At 44.9% G+C, this 17,739-nt stretch overlaps 1 protein-coding gene across 1 annotated transcript in view; it reads left to right on the forward strand.

Moving 5' to 3' along the window:
- Positions 1-955: 955 nt before the first annotated feature.
- Positions 956-17,739, forward strand: part of LOC119573513 (oxysterol-binding protein-related protein 6-like) — a gene marked incomplete in the record, with an annotated part of 110,822 nt that continues 94,038 nt past the window's right edge. Inside the window, 4 exon segments of the mRNA XM_037920728.1 lie at positions 956-1,065; positions 11,275-11,296; positions 12,758-12,896; positions 15,943-16,062. Coding sequence (XP_037776656.1) covers positions 956-1,065; positions 11,275-11,296; positions 12,758-12,896; positions 15,943-16,062 — 391 coding nt within the window.

Below are 17,739 nucleotides of genomic sequence, written 5' to 3' on the forward strand. Positions count from 1 at the left end.
GACTGTACTATTACTCCTATGTAAATGACATACCAGGTTTTACTTTCTGCTTCATTCTGTTGCCATTTTTAACTCAGTGCTGCATGGAATGCTCTGCTTATTTTTTTTATTTTTCAGTGGAATGTTCTACATAAAATGGCTAATGCTTAAGCCACAAAGGAGTCAATTAGTAGACCATCATCACCTTAACTGATTTTACCTTTTGGTGGGAAAGCTTTTTTTTTTTTTGCTATTAATATTAATGGCATTATTTTTATTATAAGCATTATAATTACTGTAAAGTTATAGACATTAGTAACAGCAATATGATAATGTAAAATATTCTCGAAAAGCAAGGAAAAGGGTAACCAGGCAAAACATCGGTACACATAATTGCCTCACTGGTGACTTAGTACAAGTGTAGCCATATATTGTAAATGTACATACATGCCATGGCCCGTCAGATTTGGGTTGATGCACATTGGCACCTTCACCTACCAACTTTCTTTCTAAAAGACTTAATTGCTGAATACTTCTAGTGGCTTGATTATTTTCATTATTTTCCATTACAAACAACAGTAATGGTAAAAGGTTAAATTAATGAAAATTATCATTTAAAGAACACATTTTATCATCAACATTACATTTATGCTGTTCATGGTTCAGGTTGATGACCAGGAAAATGAATGACAGAAGGGAGTTGGTATAACTAGGACCTAGCAAAGAGAAGGAGCATGGAGTGGGTGTTGTACAGTGCCATTAAAATGAACTCCACCATGCAGTAGTACATAAGTGTGTTCATGGTGAGCGAGGAGGGGTTGACAAAAATCAGATCCTGCATGAAGAAAATTATATTTAAATATCTTCCATGACAATATATCATGTATACTGTACATGGAGAATGTTTAAATGGTGTTTTATTATTGATATAGGTAAATAATTTTTAAACTAAACATTTAGCAAGCAAGAAAGGAGAATGGAGATTTTGGAAGGCTTGAAGGAAGGTCAAAGATTTGATCTGGTTCCTCGGAAATTTGAAGGCTTCCTTCTCAAGCGGCGGAAATGGCCTCTGAAGGATGGCACAAGGTGAGATGCTTTCAAATTTACACAAAAATAAAACACCTTTCCAAAACACCTTACAACCATAAACCACACACACACAAACAATACCCCAAGGGTACATAAAACACACAAAAACACACCCCCAATCCTACACAAAAAACCACGCCCCCCAACACAAAAAACCCACACACAACACAACCCACCACCACACAAAACCCACACCCACACAACCCACCACAAAAACCACAACCCCACAAAACCCCCACACACCCACAACACACACACAACCCCACCACACACACCCACACAAATCACAAAAACCCACACACACACAAAACCACACACACAAACACACCCACAAAAACACACAAACCACCACACCCACCCCAACACACCCACACACACACACAACCCCACCCCAAAACCCCCACCCCACACACAACACACACACACAAAAACGCAACCCCCTCCACCAAAACCAAAAACCAAAAACCAAACACACACACAACATACCAACAACCACAAAACCCACAAAACCCCCGACAAAACACACACAAAACCCCTCCCCCACCACAAAACCGCACAAAACCCACAACATGCTCACACCCCAACCAACACCACACCCCAAAACCCACATCCCAACACACCACAAAACCCCAACACAAACCCCCAAACACACCCCACAAAAACACCCACCCCAAAAACCCCAAAAAACACCCCACACACCCCAAAAACACACACCACACATCACACACATAAAACCCAAAAACCCACAAAACCAAAACACCCAAAACCACCACACACATCCCACCCAACCCCAACACACAACCTAAACAAACCACAAAACACAAACACCCCAAACACAAAACCCCTACCCCACCCACCCCACAACACCCACCAAACACACCACACGTCCACAAAACGCACCACCAACACACACAAAACCCCCAACACCCACACACACCCCACACACACACACACACACACACACACACACCCCAAATAACCAACACCACAACAAAAACACACACACAACCAAAAAAAAACCCCACAAAACCCCTACACACCCCCCAACCACCACACACAACACCCCCAACCAACCTTGGGCACACACAAAAACCCACACTCACACAAACAAAACACACAAACCACCCCCCCACCAACCCCCCCAAACACACACCAACCCCCCCACACACACAAACCCACACACACCCCCCAACCCCACACACCAACCCACACACACACCCCACCACACACACCCCAAACCCCAACCACAAAAACCCCAACCCACAAAACCACACATCCCACCACACAAAAAACCCACAACAAAAACCACAAAGGGAACCAAAACCCCACAAAAACCAAAAACCCCACACAAAAAAACCCCACACCACCCACAACCAACCCCCACAAAACCCCACACACACACCCCCCAACCCAAACCACAACCCACACACACCCACCAAACCTACACACAACCCCAACCTACCACCAGGCCCCACAACCCACACACACCACACCCAAAACCACACAACACAAAAACCACACACAAAACCCCAAAAACACAAAACCAGGGAACCCAAAAACAAACCCCACACACCCCCCAACCAACAACCTACACACACACCCCAAAAACCCACCCTAAAACCACAACCTACACACTTTGAAACCACAAAACCCCAGGACACACACACACCCACAAAACACAAAACACAAAAACACACACAACAAAACCCCTACACCCACAAAAAACCACACACCCCACCCCAACCCACACCAAAAAAAACAAAAAAACCCAACCCAACCCACACATCCACAACCCCTTTAAAACCCCACAAAAACCAAAACCCACACACACACACCCCCAAAAAAAACCCCCAAACCCACACACACCCCACCCCACCCACACAAAAAACCCACACACCCCCCAAAACCCACACAAATACCCCACCCCCCAAAAAACGAACCCACACAAAAACCCCAACCCACAAAAAACCCCAACCCAAAACCCCACACACACACACCCACACACCCCACACCCCCCCGGGCCACACCCACAACACCCCAAACCAACCTACACACCCCACCCACCCCACACACACCCCACACACCCCCTACACCCCACCCCAACCCCACCACACACCCCCACCCCAACCCCCCCACACACACACACACACTCAAACCACAACACAAAACCACCCCCGGGGGACACACCCCCCACACAAAAAACCCCACACACACACAAAATTCCCCCCCCACACAAAAACCACAACCACCACAAACAACACACACACAACCCTACACACACAAAACCCCCCCTACACCCCACACCCCACACACCCCCAAACCCAAATACACACACAAACCTCCCCCCACAAAACCCTTTACCCCCCCACTACCCCACAAAACCCCTACACACACACACACACACACACACACCCCACCCCAAAAAACACACACAAAAACCACACAACACAACACACACACAAAAACACACACACACAACCATAAACGCACACACCACACAACACACACCCACACCCCCTACAACCACACCCCCAAACACCAAAAACCACAAACACACACAAAACCCAACACACACAAAACCCCCAACACACACAAACCCCACACAACAAAAAAACCCACCCACACAAACCCACACAAACAAAAACACCAACCCCCCACACAAAACACAACACCCACACACACAAAAACCCCCACACAACCTACACCCCAACAAAAACCACACCCAACCAACCCACACACCCCCACACAACAACACAAAAACCACCAAAAACCCACAAAACCCCACCCCCACACCACACACCCCCACCACAAAAACCCCCACACCCACACGGAAACCAGCACCCACACAACCAACACACCCCCAAACCAAACCCCAAAACCCACACCAAAAAACCTACCCCAACACACACACACAAAACACCACCCCAACACACACACCCCACAAACCCACCACCACCACACACACAAAACCCACACCCCCCACACACAAAACCCCACCACACAAAACCCACACACAAAACCCACACACCCCAAAAACCCACACCCACCCACACACACACACCAACCCAAAAAACCACACACATCCACAAACAAAAAACCCTACAAAACACTCACACACCACAACCACACACCCACAACACACACACCCCACACACAAAACCTACAACCAACCCCCACAACCCTACACCACACCAAAAACCCACACACAAAACCCCAACCCAAAAAAAAAGGGGGCCAACTCACACACACACACACACCCCAACCCCCAAAACCACACACCAAAACACACAAAACCCATCACCACCCCACACCCCAAACAAACACAAAAACCACCCTACACACACCCCAAAACCAAACCAACACAAAACCCCTTTACCACCCCACACACAAAACCCACACAAAACAACCCTAAAACACTCCCCACACCCACACACCCCAAAACACACACACACAACACCAAAACCTAAAACCCCCCACCCCAAATAAAGAAACCACAACACCACCCCAACCACACACACACAAACCACCCCCAAGGGACAAACCTCACCCACACAAACCAACCCACCCCAACCTTTACAACACCCCACACAAAACCTAAAACCCCCAACCACACACCCCCCACCGGGGGAAACAAAAAAATTAAACAAAAATTGGCACCACACACAAAACCCCACACCAAACCCACCCACAACCCCACAACACACACAACCCCACAACCACACAACCCCACCCCACACAAAACCCAAAACCAACACCCACACAACACCCCACACACACACACACACAAAAACACACAACACAAAAACCCACAAAACGAAAACCACCCACAAAAACTACACCAAAAAAACCCAACACGCCCCAACCCTACACACACACACACACACAAAACAAACCTACACCCCACACAAAAAACCTACACACCCCAACAAAAACACAAAACACACACACCACACCAACACAAAACCACAACACACAAAACCAACACCCCCCACACACACACCCCAACCCTACACAACACACACACACCACAACACCACAACATCCCACAAAACCACACCCCACACAAAACCACACAAAACCACCACACCCACCCCACACACAACACACCACACCCCCAAAAAAACCCCAACCACAAACACAACCCCCAACCCCCACACACACCCCAAAACCCCAAAAACACCCCACACACACCACACACACACACCCACCCCCACAAAAACACACACCCCAAACCACACACCAAAACCAACCCAAAACCCCACACACACAAAACCTACACCACACACACAAACCACACACCCCCCACACAACACCCCCCCACAACCACCTCCCCCACAAAAACCAAAAAAACCCCCACACACCAACCACACACAACAACACACACACCCACAAACCACAAACACACACAAACAAAACCACCACACACCCACACACAACCACAAAAAACCTCCCACACACCCACACCCCACACCCCAACCTACCCACACACAAACCACACAACACACAACACAAAAACCCCCAACCCAAACACACACACACACCCACCCCAAAACCTCCTCCCCCCCCCCCCCCCCCCCCCCCCCCTCCCCCCCCCTTTTTTCTTCCCCCACCCTTTCCCCGCCTCCCCCTCCCCCACCCTACCCCCCCTTTTTCAAAACCCCCCTTTCCCTCCAAACTCCGCCCTCCCACCACCCCCCCCTTTTTCCTTTCCCCCCCCACCCCCCACCGCCCCCCCACCACCCCCACCCTTTTTCCCCCCCTTTTCCAACCACCCCCCCCCCCACCCCCCCCACCCCCCCCCCCACCCCCCCCCCAAACTCCCCCCCACCAAAAAAATTCCCCCCCCAAAAACCCCCCCCCTTTTTCACCCCCCCACACCCCCCCTAAAAAACCCCCCCTTTTTCACCCCCCCCTTTTTAAAAACCCTCCCTCCCCACCCCCGCCCTTTTGAAAACCCCCCCCCACCCTCCCCCCGGGCCAACCCCCCTCCCATCCCCCCTCCCCATTCCCCCCTCGCCACCCTCCCCCCACCCCCCCTTTTCACCGCTCCCCCCCCCTCCCACCCCCCCCCCCCCTTTCCCCCCCACCCCAAAACCTCCCCCCCCTTTTTTCCCCCCTCCCCCCCCCCCCCTCCCCCCAAAACCCTTTCCCTTTTCCTTCTCTCACCCTTCCCCCCCCCCCTTTCTCTCCCCTCTCTTTTTTTCCCTCCTTTTCCCTCTTTTTTCTCCCCCCTCTCTTTCTCTCTCTTCTTCCCTCTCCTCTCTTTCTTTCTTTCTCTTTTTTCTCCCCGCCCCTTTCCTTTTTTTTTTTTCTCTCTCTATCCCCCCCCTTTTTTCCCCTTTCCCCTCCCCTTTTTAATTTCTTTCCCCTTTCTCTTTCTCCCCCTCCCTTTTCCTTCTCTCCTCTTTTTCCATTTCCCTCTCTTTTTTCCCCCTTTCTCCCTTTTCCCCTCTTTCTTTTCCTCTCTCCCCTTTCTCCCCTCTCTTTCCCCCTTTTTCCTTTTTCCTCCCCTTCAGGGGCCATTCCCCTTTTCTCCCTTTTTCTCTCTCCCTCTTCCCCTTTCTCTCTTTTCCTCCCCTTCTCTCTCTCCCCTCTCCCCTCTCTCTCCCCTCTCTTTTCTTCTCCCCTCTCTTTTTCGTTTCTCCTCTCTCTTTCAGTTCTCTCCCCTCTTTTTCTCTCTCCCCTCTCTTTTTCCTAACCTCTCTCTTTCTCTCTTTTCCTCCCTTTTTCTTCTCTCCTCTTTTTTCCCCTTCTCCCCTCTCTCCTTTCCCCCCTCTCTCCTCTCCTCTTTCTTCTCTCCCCCACCCAAAAAACTCGGCTCTTCTCTTTCTCCTCTGCCCTCTCAATTCTCCCCCTCCCCCCTTCCCTTTTCCTTCCCCTTTTCCCCCTTTCCTCCCTTTTCTCTCTTTTTCCCTCCTCCCCTCCCCCTCCCTCCTCTTTTCTTTTCTTTTTCTTTTCCCCTTCTTTTCTTTTTCTAAATCATCCCTTTTCTCTCTCCCCCTCTTTTTCTCCCCCTCTTTTTACCTCTCCCTACCTCTTTCCTCTCCCTCTTTTTCTCTCTTTTCCCTCTCTCCCCCATCCCCTTCTCCTTTTTCTCTCTCTCTCTTCTCTCTCTCTCCTCTCTCTCTCTCTCCCCCCCCTCTCTCCCCTCCCCTCTCTCTTTTCCCCTCTCTCCTCCCCTCTCTCTCCCCTTTCCCCTCTCCTCTCTCCCCTCTTTTCTCTCCTCCTCTCTCTCTTTTTCTCACCTCCCTCTCTCCCCCCCCTCTCCTCTCCTTTTCGCTCTCTCTCTCCCCCCTCTCCCTCTCCCCTTTTCCTCCTCTCTCTCCCCTCCTTTCCCTTTTCCTCTCCTCTCTCTCTCTTTTTTTTCCTTCCCTCCCCTCTCTCTCCTCTCTTTTCCTCCCTCCTTTTCCCCTCTCTTCTCCGGCCCCCCCCTTCCCCCCCTCCCCTCTCCTCTCTCTCCCCGCCTCTCCCCTCCCGCCCCTCTCCTCTCTCCTCCCCACCCCCCCTTTTCTCTTTTCCCCTTTCTCTTCTCTCCCCTCCCCTCTCTCTCCTCTCGCCTCCCCCTCCCTTCTCTCACCCTCTCCCAAAACCCTCGCCCAAATCTCTCCCCTTCCTCTTCCCCATTCTTCTCCGGTCCTCTCCCATCTTCTCTCCTCTTTCAAACCTCCTCTCTCCTTTTCTTCCTCCCCTTCCCCTTGTCCCCTACCCCTTCTCTCCCCTCTTTCTCTTCTCTCCTCCCGCGCTCTCTCTCTCTCTTTATCCTCTCTCCTCTCCCTCTCTTTTCCCTTTTCTCCTCTCTCTCTCTCTCTCCCCCCCTTCCCCCTCCTCCTCTCCCCTTCCCCCCTCCCCTCTCCTCCCCTTCCCCGGTCCCCCCGTTCCCCTCCTCCTCTCTCTCTCCCCCCTCTCTCTCCCCCTTTTCCCCCCAAATCCTCTCTCTCCCCTCTCTCTCTTCCTCCTCTCTCTCTCTCTCTCTTTTCCCTCCTTTTCCCCTCTCTCTCGCTTCCTTCTCCTCTCTGGGGCCCCATCCTCTTTTCTCTCTCTCCCCTCTCTCTCCCTCCCCTTTTCTTTTCCCCTTCTCTCATCTCTCTTCTCTTTCTCTCTCTCTCTCTTTTCTCCTTCCTTCTCCTTCTCCCTCTCCTTTTCTTCCCCTTCCTCTCCTTCTCTCCCCCTTTCCCCTCGTCCTCTCCCTTTCCCCTCTCTCTCTCTCTCCTTCCTCTCTCTCCTTTTGCCCCCTTTTTTTCTTTTTCTTTTTTCTCACCTCCTCCCCCTCTCCCCTTTTTATCCCTCCCCCCCCCTCTCTTTTTTTTGTCTCCTCTCTCTTTTCTCCTACCTCATCCTCTCTCTTCGCCCCTTCTCTCTCTCTTTTCTCTGTCCCCCCTCTTCTCTCTCTCTTCCTCTCCCCTCCTCTCTCTTCTCCCCCTTTCTCTCTTCGCTTTTCTCTCCCTTTCCTCTCTCTCTCTTCTCTCTCTCTCTGTCCCTCCTCTCTCTCCTCCCCCCCCTTCCCCCTGCCCCCTCTCTCTCTCTTCTCTCCCCCTCTCTTTTAATTTCTCCCCTCTCGTCTTTCTTTTCCCCCCTTCTCTCTTCTCCTCTCTCTCCCCTTCAATCCTCTCTCTCTCTTCCTCCTCCCCTTACCCCCGCTCTTTTCTCTCTCTCGCCTCTCTCTCTCTCTCTCTTTTCCTCTCTCTGCTTTTCCCCCTCTCTTTTCTCCCCCTCTCCTCTCCTCTCCCCCCCTCCTCTCTCTCCTCTGCCTTCCTCTCCTCTCTCTCTCTCCTCTCCTCCCCCCTCGTCTCTTCTCCCCTTCCTCCTCTCTCTCTTCTCCTCTTCTCTCTCTCTCTCCTCTCGTCTCCATCTCCCCTCTCCCCCTTCCCCTTTTCTCTCTCTCTCCCTAATTCCTCCCCTCTCTTCTCCCTCCTCTCTTTTCCTCTCACTCCCTCCTCTCTCTCCTCCTTTTCTCTCTTTTTTTTCTCTCTCTCCCCCCCTCTCTCCTCTTTCTTCCCCGCCCCTCCCCTCTCTCCCCCGTTCTCTCTCTCTCCCCTCTCTCTCTCTCTTTCCCCTCTCTCTCTCCCCCTTCTCCCCTTTCCCCTCCCCTTTCTCTCTCCCCTCTTCACTCTCTCTCCTTTCTCTACCCCCCCCTCTCTCCCCTCTCCCCTTTTCCTCTCTCTCTGCTTTCTCTCCCTCCTTCTGGGTCCTTCCCTTTTACTTCTCTCTCTCCTCTCTCCCTCCCCTTTTCTCTCTCCTCTCTCATCTCTTCTTTATTCTCTCTCTCTTTTCTCTCTCTCTCGTTTTACTCTCTCTTCCTCCTCTCTCGCTTTTTCCTCCCCTCCCCCTCTCTCTCTCTACTCTCTCCCCCTTCCTCTCTCCCCCTCTCTCTCTCTCCTCCTTTCTCTCATCTCTCTTCTCTTTTCTCTCTCTTTTCTTCTCTCCTCTCTCCTCTCTCTCTCCTACCCCCCTCTCTCTCTTTTTTCCTCTTCTCTCCCCCTCTCTCTTTCCTCTTTTCTCTCTCTTCTCCCCCTCTCTTTCCCCCTTTCTCTTTTCTCATCCCCTTTCCTTCTCTCTCTCTCTTTCTCGTCTCTCTCTTTTCTCTCCCCTTTCCCCTTTTTCTCTCTCCCTTTTTCTCTCTCTCTTTTTCCCCCTCTTTTTTCCCTCCCTCTCTTTCTCTCTCTACCCCCCCTCTCTTTCTCTTCTACCTTTTTCTCTTCTTTTACCTCCTCTCTTCTTTTCCTCCCCTCTCTCTTTTTCTCTCTCCTCTCTCTTTCTCTTTTTTTTCTCTCTCCCCTCTCTCCTCCTCTCCCCTCGCCCCTCTTCCCCTCTCTTTTCTCTTTTCTCCTTCTCTCTCTCCCTCTCCCTCTCTCCTCTCTCTCTCCCCTCCCCCTTCTCTCTCTCCCCCCTTCTACCTCTTCCCCTCTCTCCCCCTCTACCTCTTTTTCTCTCCCCTCTCTCTACCTCCTCCTCTTCTCTCTTTCAAAAAAAAAAAAATTTCCCCCCCCCCTCTCTCTCTCTCTCTCTCTCCTCTCCCCTCGCTCTCCCCTCCCTCTCTCTCTTTCCTCTCTCCTCTCTCTCTCTCTCTCCCCTCTCTCTCTCTCTCTCTCCTCTCTCCTCTCGTTCTCTCTCTCTCTCTCTCTCTCTCTCTCCCTCTATATATATATAAAATATATATTTTTTAATTATTTTAAAATAATATATATTTTATTTTATATATTTTATAGTTCATCTCTCTCTCTCCCCTTATTCTTCCCCTCTCTCTTTCTCCCCCCTTCTCCTCTCTACTCTCTCTCCCCTCTCTCTCCTCCCTCCCCCCCCTCCCTCCCCCCCGCTCTCCTTCTCTTTTCTCCTCTCCTCCTGGGTTCTCTTCTTTTCCCCTCTCGTCCTCTCTCTTTTTATCTATCTATCTATCTTCTCCCCTCTCTCTCTCTCTCTACCCTACCCTTATATATTTTCCTTCTCTTCTCTCTCTCTCTATATCTATCTATCTACCCTACCCTCCTTTTCTCTCTCAAACCCCCTCTCTCTTTCCTATCTCCTCTCTTCTTTTCTTATCTCCCTCTCTCTCTCTATTTTTCTCTCTCTCCTCTATCTCCTCTCTCTCTCTCTACCCTCTCTTCTCTCTTCTCTCTCTCTCTTTTCCCCTCTCTTCTCTCTCTCTCTCTCTCCTCTTTTCGCCCTCTCCTCTCTCTCTCTCTCTCTTCTCCCCTTCCTCTCCCCCTTCCTTTTCTCCCTTTTTTTTTTTCCCTCATTCCCTTCCCCCCTTTCCCCTCCCCCCTCCCCCCCCCTCCCCTTTTAAATTTCCCCCCTTTCTTTCTTTCCCTCCCTTTTCCCTCTTTTTCTCTCTCTTTCCCTTTTCCCTCTCTCCCCTCCCTCCCTCCTTTTTATCTCTCTCCCTCCTTCCTTTAATCACTCTCCCTCCCCTGCCCTCCTCTCACTGTCTGTTTCTCTCTTTCTCACTTCTCACTCACACTTTATTTTTTTAATAAGAGTTTGGTAGTGATGGAACATAAAGATAAAAGCCTAATTAACCTTTGATAATAATTGTTGTTTTTTTTTTTTTTTTTTTTTTTTTTTTTTCCCAGAGTTTTTTTGGGGCTAGAGAAGATCCTCTCTCTACTCCAAGTCTGTAGCAAAATTGGCCGGGGAAATTTTTGGGGAAAAGGGACTTTTGGCTTTTCTTTATATCCCCCAAAGCAAGGCGGCGGTATTGACATAGATCAGCCCCCTTATCTTTCATTTAAAGGTAGGGGCTTTGAAATTTGTATTATGATTACATATAAAGTAAATTGTGTATTGTATTAATCCATATAATCCGGATCATCACTTCACAAAAAAATTTGGCTCGAGGGATGGGAATGACTTGCCACAAGCGGACAAAGCTCTTGGAGTGTAATTTGACTTAGTAGGCATTTAGGAAGGGGGTTTTGCATTACTTCCATCATTAGACAAGTGTGGTATGTACCATCTGTTACCCATGACTAGAAGAGCAGTGGCTCCAGGGAGGATGCAGTTTCCATATTCTGTGCAGGTTAAATTACAGAAAATAGAATATAACAAGAATTATTTAGAATTACACAAATAACAAACTGCTACTTACTGTTATTATTATTGCAATGAGTTATGGACTTTCAGATATGGAATCTTTATCATTTAGATAAATCAAATCAAATTACAAATATAGAATTGGAAAATGACAAAGAAGCTAAAAATGCTTTGGCATTAACAAATAATTAAATTAATATAAGTGTCCGTGTGTGCCTAGCCTGCAACCCACACACTTGTCAGAGTAGCCACTCAAGTAAGCCTAATATCTATATTTTGGGCCACGAGCAGGCAGTGAAACATCCTGATCCAAGGGGTTAATTTTCATGTTTTAAAGAAAGGGGGAAAATATATATTTACTATTCCATGCTAGGTATTTGAACTCCATCCCTATCCAGAACTAGGTAATTGTTAAACCTTATCTCTAATTGAAAATGATTTGTACCATATCAATGGTAATGTGTCAGAGAAAGAATTAGCCATAATGGTGTCAGAGAAAATATTAGCTGTATAGCAAAAGAGTTGCTAATATGATTCCACTTAAGTACTTGAAATCAGGAAAGGTCCTCAGAAGCAAAAAACATTCTCAAAAATCAATTGTATCTGTTGACCTAATCTGTAGGAGGTGTAAATCCCTTTGTTCTTTCAGCCACTTCCCACTTGTACATGCATCTCACATTTCCACTCTCTTAATGACAATTAGATGTTGAGTAATCATTATAAAATAATTTTTTATAATTTTAGTTGTATGTTGAGGCTAAATTGTAAAGAAAAGCTTTAAAAGAACAATATGAAGTTCAAATATGTTCAGGTAATGGTTAAAATTGGATGAGGCTATTGAATGTCATTTTCATCAGAAAATGCTGAACAGTTTGATTTTATGTACAGAGTTAATTATACATATTTGGATAATCAAAATATAGAGGAACAATTTCTGTATGCCGTAAAAAAATGTAAGTTTATGGGTATTTTTAGACCAAGAGTCTTAGGAAAAAAATTGTGTTTGCAAAGTACAAATCCTTTCTCACTTAAAACATAAATTTGACTGTTTTCTAAAATCCTCAGGTAATATTTGTATTTTTGTATTTCAAGAATTATTTCTTGAAAATTAAATTTTTCTTTGCTGCCATTTTTTTATACTTCCATATTTTTAATTTTCTAGTGTAAGTCACGTGAAGTATACCTGCAGTGGGTAGAGCAATTGAAACAACACCGTCTCCACAAACAGCACCAGATTCTTTATAGTAAAGATCAAGTAAAGCTGACTTCACCAACATCACCATCAGATGACTCACCAACAGGTATAGTTTGGATTTTCAAATATTATTATAATAACTTTTTCATTTTCATGAAGAATTTTGTTCATTCTCATATTTCTTTGGCTATTGTATATGATATAGGTGATGACTAGAATAGGAAATAGTAATTCATTGAACTACATAGTAAACTTAGTATTAGTGAAATAGTTGAGTGAACTTGGGATTAAAAAACACGTGTTCTGATGAAAACAGATGTAGTGAAGAAAAGATATAAGTAATATATTTTATAATGATTGTGCATATGTACGTATGTATCTGTGCATGTGGTAGCTGGAAAATTTGTTGCCAGGTAACTTGTTGGGTAGCTTATTATTTTGTGATCTAATGGTAAATGAGCTAAAGGCTTAAAAATTATGAGCAAAAATCTTACTTTAACACACATTGGCTTGCCCAGCATTCACACCATTGAACAAAAGTTATTTGTTGATGGCTTGTTCCCCACAGCCAATGGTAGTAGATTATTCGTTGCCTGGTTATCATTTCACTCTTTTAGCACTAACATTTTGTGGATGGAACATTAGCCACGTTTCAGTTTTTCATTGGAAGGGTTTCAAAATTTTATATACATATTTCCACAAATACATAAAAAATTAATGAGCAAAAAATATAAGAAGCTCCTACATGAAATTTAAGTTACGTTTACTAAAAACTTGATTTCCAGAATATGTATACATGTACAAAAATTCAAAGTTCATATGTACAGTTAGTCTATAGGTATCAGATAAAGCAGTTGTAACAAAATTATTTGTAGTTTCTTATTTTTAAGAATATTACTGTGAAACTTTGAGATACAGTGCTCAAGTGCTATAAGATTTGTTTTCTTTTTCTTTTTTTTTTTTTTTTTTTTTTCTTTTCTTTTTTTTCTTTTTTTCTGATAAGTGGTGATCCCACCCCCAGGACCAATCCCCTTAAATAACATAACATTGGATATTGAATGCATGACAATCTTCTGCCAGTCACCCCAATCACACTTGGTTTGAAATGAAGATGAGATAGCTAACATACAAGACTGATCCTCTCATATATACCAGCCTTGCATTCCGTAGAAAAAAAACATGGAATGCTTTTGTGTGCTACAAAGAATACATTTGAATGGAACAGTCTGTAACCTTACAGTGACACTCGGTTGTAAACATTGGCCCATACAAGCTTTTTGTGTTTTAAAGTTTGTATTTAAACACATTTACTGTGGCTTTTATTTATGCTAATATTTATAACAGTCATCTTATCATATTTTCCATTAATAGTTCAGCAGCTAGGCTTATAAGCCAGGAATCATGCTCTCATGTTTCTTCACATTTAACATCCATTGCTTAGCTGAATATGTAGTCAAATACCAGTCAAGAAGTACCAACTAGGTTTCAGTTGATCTTAAAAGTTCATGTGGCAGAATCCATACCGAAAAATATTCCTTGGTATTCTACATTATGTGTTTGTAAACAGTGCACGCATCATCTGCTAGGTGAACCACCTCACGGGATCATAGTGTTTGTGTGCCACACAAAAAGTACAGTGTTGAGCTACAGGCTGTTCCATTGAAATTGTGTGCTTCATAGTGCTACAAAGTGCCCAAGGGAATGCAGGGCAGGCAATGGTAGTGTATAGCCTGACACTAGTTTTGCCATATGCCTGCAGCCACCCCCAAACTCATGTGGTGTGTGTAATAATTGCACCATATTTCAGAACATCCAATATTTTTCAATTCTCTTTTCATTTTTATTTAAAATGTTACTCTTTTTAGGATTATTTTAAGAATATACATATAGACTATATGCTTGAGTAAACCAAGGGATATCATGGTGCAGTCCACATTGCACCCTTTTATAATGTATTCTTATGGGATATTCTGTATCACTATTCATCAAATCATTATATATCATATTTTTCTGGTCCTCATGAATGACAAAGAATGAGGAGCCCCTGTAGTAAATTTGATGTCACATTACCAATCACAATTGCCCTGCTCAAGTGATGCAATATGGCACAATATTAACTATCAATCACATATTCTGGCATCCACCAGGCCGGGCGACGGGTATGACTTCACAAATCTCTTGGAGGGTTTAGACTCAGGCGGCATTTAGGAAGGGTTAACAATAATGACAACCATGATAACTATAGTAAATAGGCAAATAGGGCCTATGTACTAATAATAACAGTATCAACAAACTGTTGATATCTACCATAGTTTTGACAATAACACTGTTACATATTACTTCTGTTAGTAATATTAAAATTATGTCTAAAAATGTAAAAACAAGGCACTAAAGCCACTGTGTGATATAATTAAGCAACTGATGTTCATGATAAACACTTCTAAAATTCAATGATTTCTGTTATTGCCATACACCTGTCTGTATTTACAAATGTGTGAAAAAAATATCCCCCCCCCCTTTTTTTTCTGTTCTTTCTGTCTTCCCTCCCTCCCTGTAATTTCACATCCTGATGCACAAACAGCCTTAGAAATATGGCAAAACAAAAATTTTAGAAAATAATGATAACTGAATATACCGCAAGGGATGCTGGTATTTGGCATGAGCGGTTGCGCATGCTAGGGTGACGATATAAGCCCCTGGCAACGGGGCCCGGGCCACTATGAATACTACCCATTGGGAAAGGGTTAATGTTCATGTTCATAATTGGCTCCATTTGTTATTTGAGACAGTCTCCTCACCCTATAAGGATGGATCTTTTGTTTGATAAACAGATTGTCATTTGTAATTATTATTATAATTATTTAAGAGTGAATTTATGAGTTAAATTTGCCATGTGTTTGCATACCACTAACTGAGATGTTCATTTGCATTTCAGACTTTATTATGGTCAAATTAAGAGATGCATTATTAATGTAATTTGTTAGTTTGTCTTTTTTATATATAAAACAGCAAATAATTAAGCATTATAGTTACTCTGTTGAAATAGACCAATATAATGCATATGTATGATTATTTTTTCTTATTTATTAGATAATTTGTTTTACCATATTACATTAATGAGAATATAATTTTTACATTTTTTCTTGTATTAGATCCTTTAGTGCCTGGTGGACGAACATCCCTGTCTGGTTCCTTACCTGGCTCGCATCCTGGAACAATGGGTCGTGAAGGCAAGTCCAACACTGGCACCACATTGACTGGGGCTGCTGCGGGTGGGTATTCAGCTTGCTTTTAATTTTGTTATGCACCCACAGTAGTTGTGTGCATACTGTCGTGCCACAGTACAACAGTCCTTTTTACCGTATGTATGTTAATTATCAACTCCATAAGTCAAGGTATATGAGGATGGAATGGTTTTCTCTCTCTCTCTCTTTCCCTCCTCTCTCTCTCTCTCTCTCTCTTCTCTCTCTCTCTCTCTCTCTCTCTCTCTCTCTCACTCTCACTCTCACTCTCACTCTCACTCTCACTCCTTCCCCTCACACAAATTGGTGTCTTGCAAAAAAGCTGTTTAGAAAGGTCACAAATTATACCTCTAGCCATACATGCATGCCATGAGTGCATTAATTCAAGTGGCAGATATATGAATCAATGCTTATGGATTTTGGATTCTGCAAGGAAATACTGCATGTTATTAATATAAATTAAAAGTATAGATTTTATTAATATTATCATGATGGTTAACATATAGATTGTCCTTGAATTTCTCTCTCTCATTATCTCTCTGCATACTAACTCTGCATGCTAACTCTTGTCCCCCAGTCCTCTGGGGTTAAGGGGTAGCTGTAATGAGGAAGGTTTGCCAGCCAGCCTCCCAAGATAATTCCATTAGTAAGGGTTACCAACCCTCCCTCTCAAAAAATGCAGCAGGCTGTGGTTCCTGTTGGGAGGGCTACCAACAAGATTCAATAAGGGCAGGGTCGTCTGCCTCACTTGTATCTTGATCACTGCCAACCTAGTAACTGGCCTGTAGGCACTGCAAAGGGGAAAACCATAGATGGATGAGAGGCCCTGCAGGCCACTGCCTTCTTTTGTCTAGGGCAATGTTGGGAAGGGTTAAACACTGATAAAAAGATACCCTGTTGCAATAACACAACAGTTTCTTTTGCATTATGCAGTAAATATATATAAAATTTTGAGCTATAGCTATTCTATGAAATCAAAAAATTTGGTATGCCTATGGGCAGTCTCACAGATTGTCTGATATGAATATTGTTATTTGTTTGAAAGTACTATCCAATACCTTGAACCTGTAGATCTCTGAATTTTCACTTTCCCTTTTTACGCATTGGTATAAAATGGTCCCTAAAAAAGGTGTATTTTTGATTGAGGATATCTGGCAGCTATTACCAGTGCTCCAATTCCCATGACTGGACATGGTAGACCACACTTATGTTAGCACTTGCTGGAGAATCTTCTGGAATTGCAGGGTTTACTGGACTGCCAAGTTTTGTGGTACAAACCATAGACTGGTCATGGCTATCCTAAGGGTTCACTTTAACCCCACCCCCCCTCTCCCCACTCCATCTGCTCAGTGTCCACTTTAGATTATTTACTGGACAGAATGAGGGAAGGGGATGTACAACTTGACATACCCAATAGCATTGTAGAGTACATTCAAGTGTAAAATGTTTGATCAAATGGAGACCCTGGACTTGGTACATAGGGCTTGGACACTGTTAAGAAGGAACAATAATTGCATATTGCTCAGGAGATGGACACACACACACAATATATCTGTGTGTGCACATGTAAAATAATCCCCTTTCATTATCCAAAATAAAGGATGTTGGTTAAGTATAATAATTTATTTGTTCACTTTTAGGTCATGCCATTGTATTTAAATAATACACTGAAAAAATGAGCCTTTAATCAAATAACCTGTTCTCCCC

The sequence above is a fragment of the Penaeus monodon genome, chromosome 5 (assembly GCF_015228065.2).
Source record: "Penaeus monodon isolate SGIC_2016 chromosome 5, NSTDA_Pmon_1, whole genome shotgun sequence".
Classification (NCBI taxonomy): domain Eukaryota; kingdom Metazoa; phylum Arthropoda; class Malacostraca; order Decapoda; family Penaeidae; genus Penaeus; species Penaeus monodon.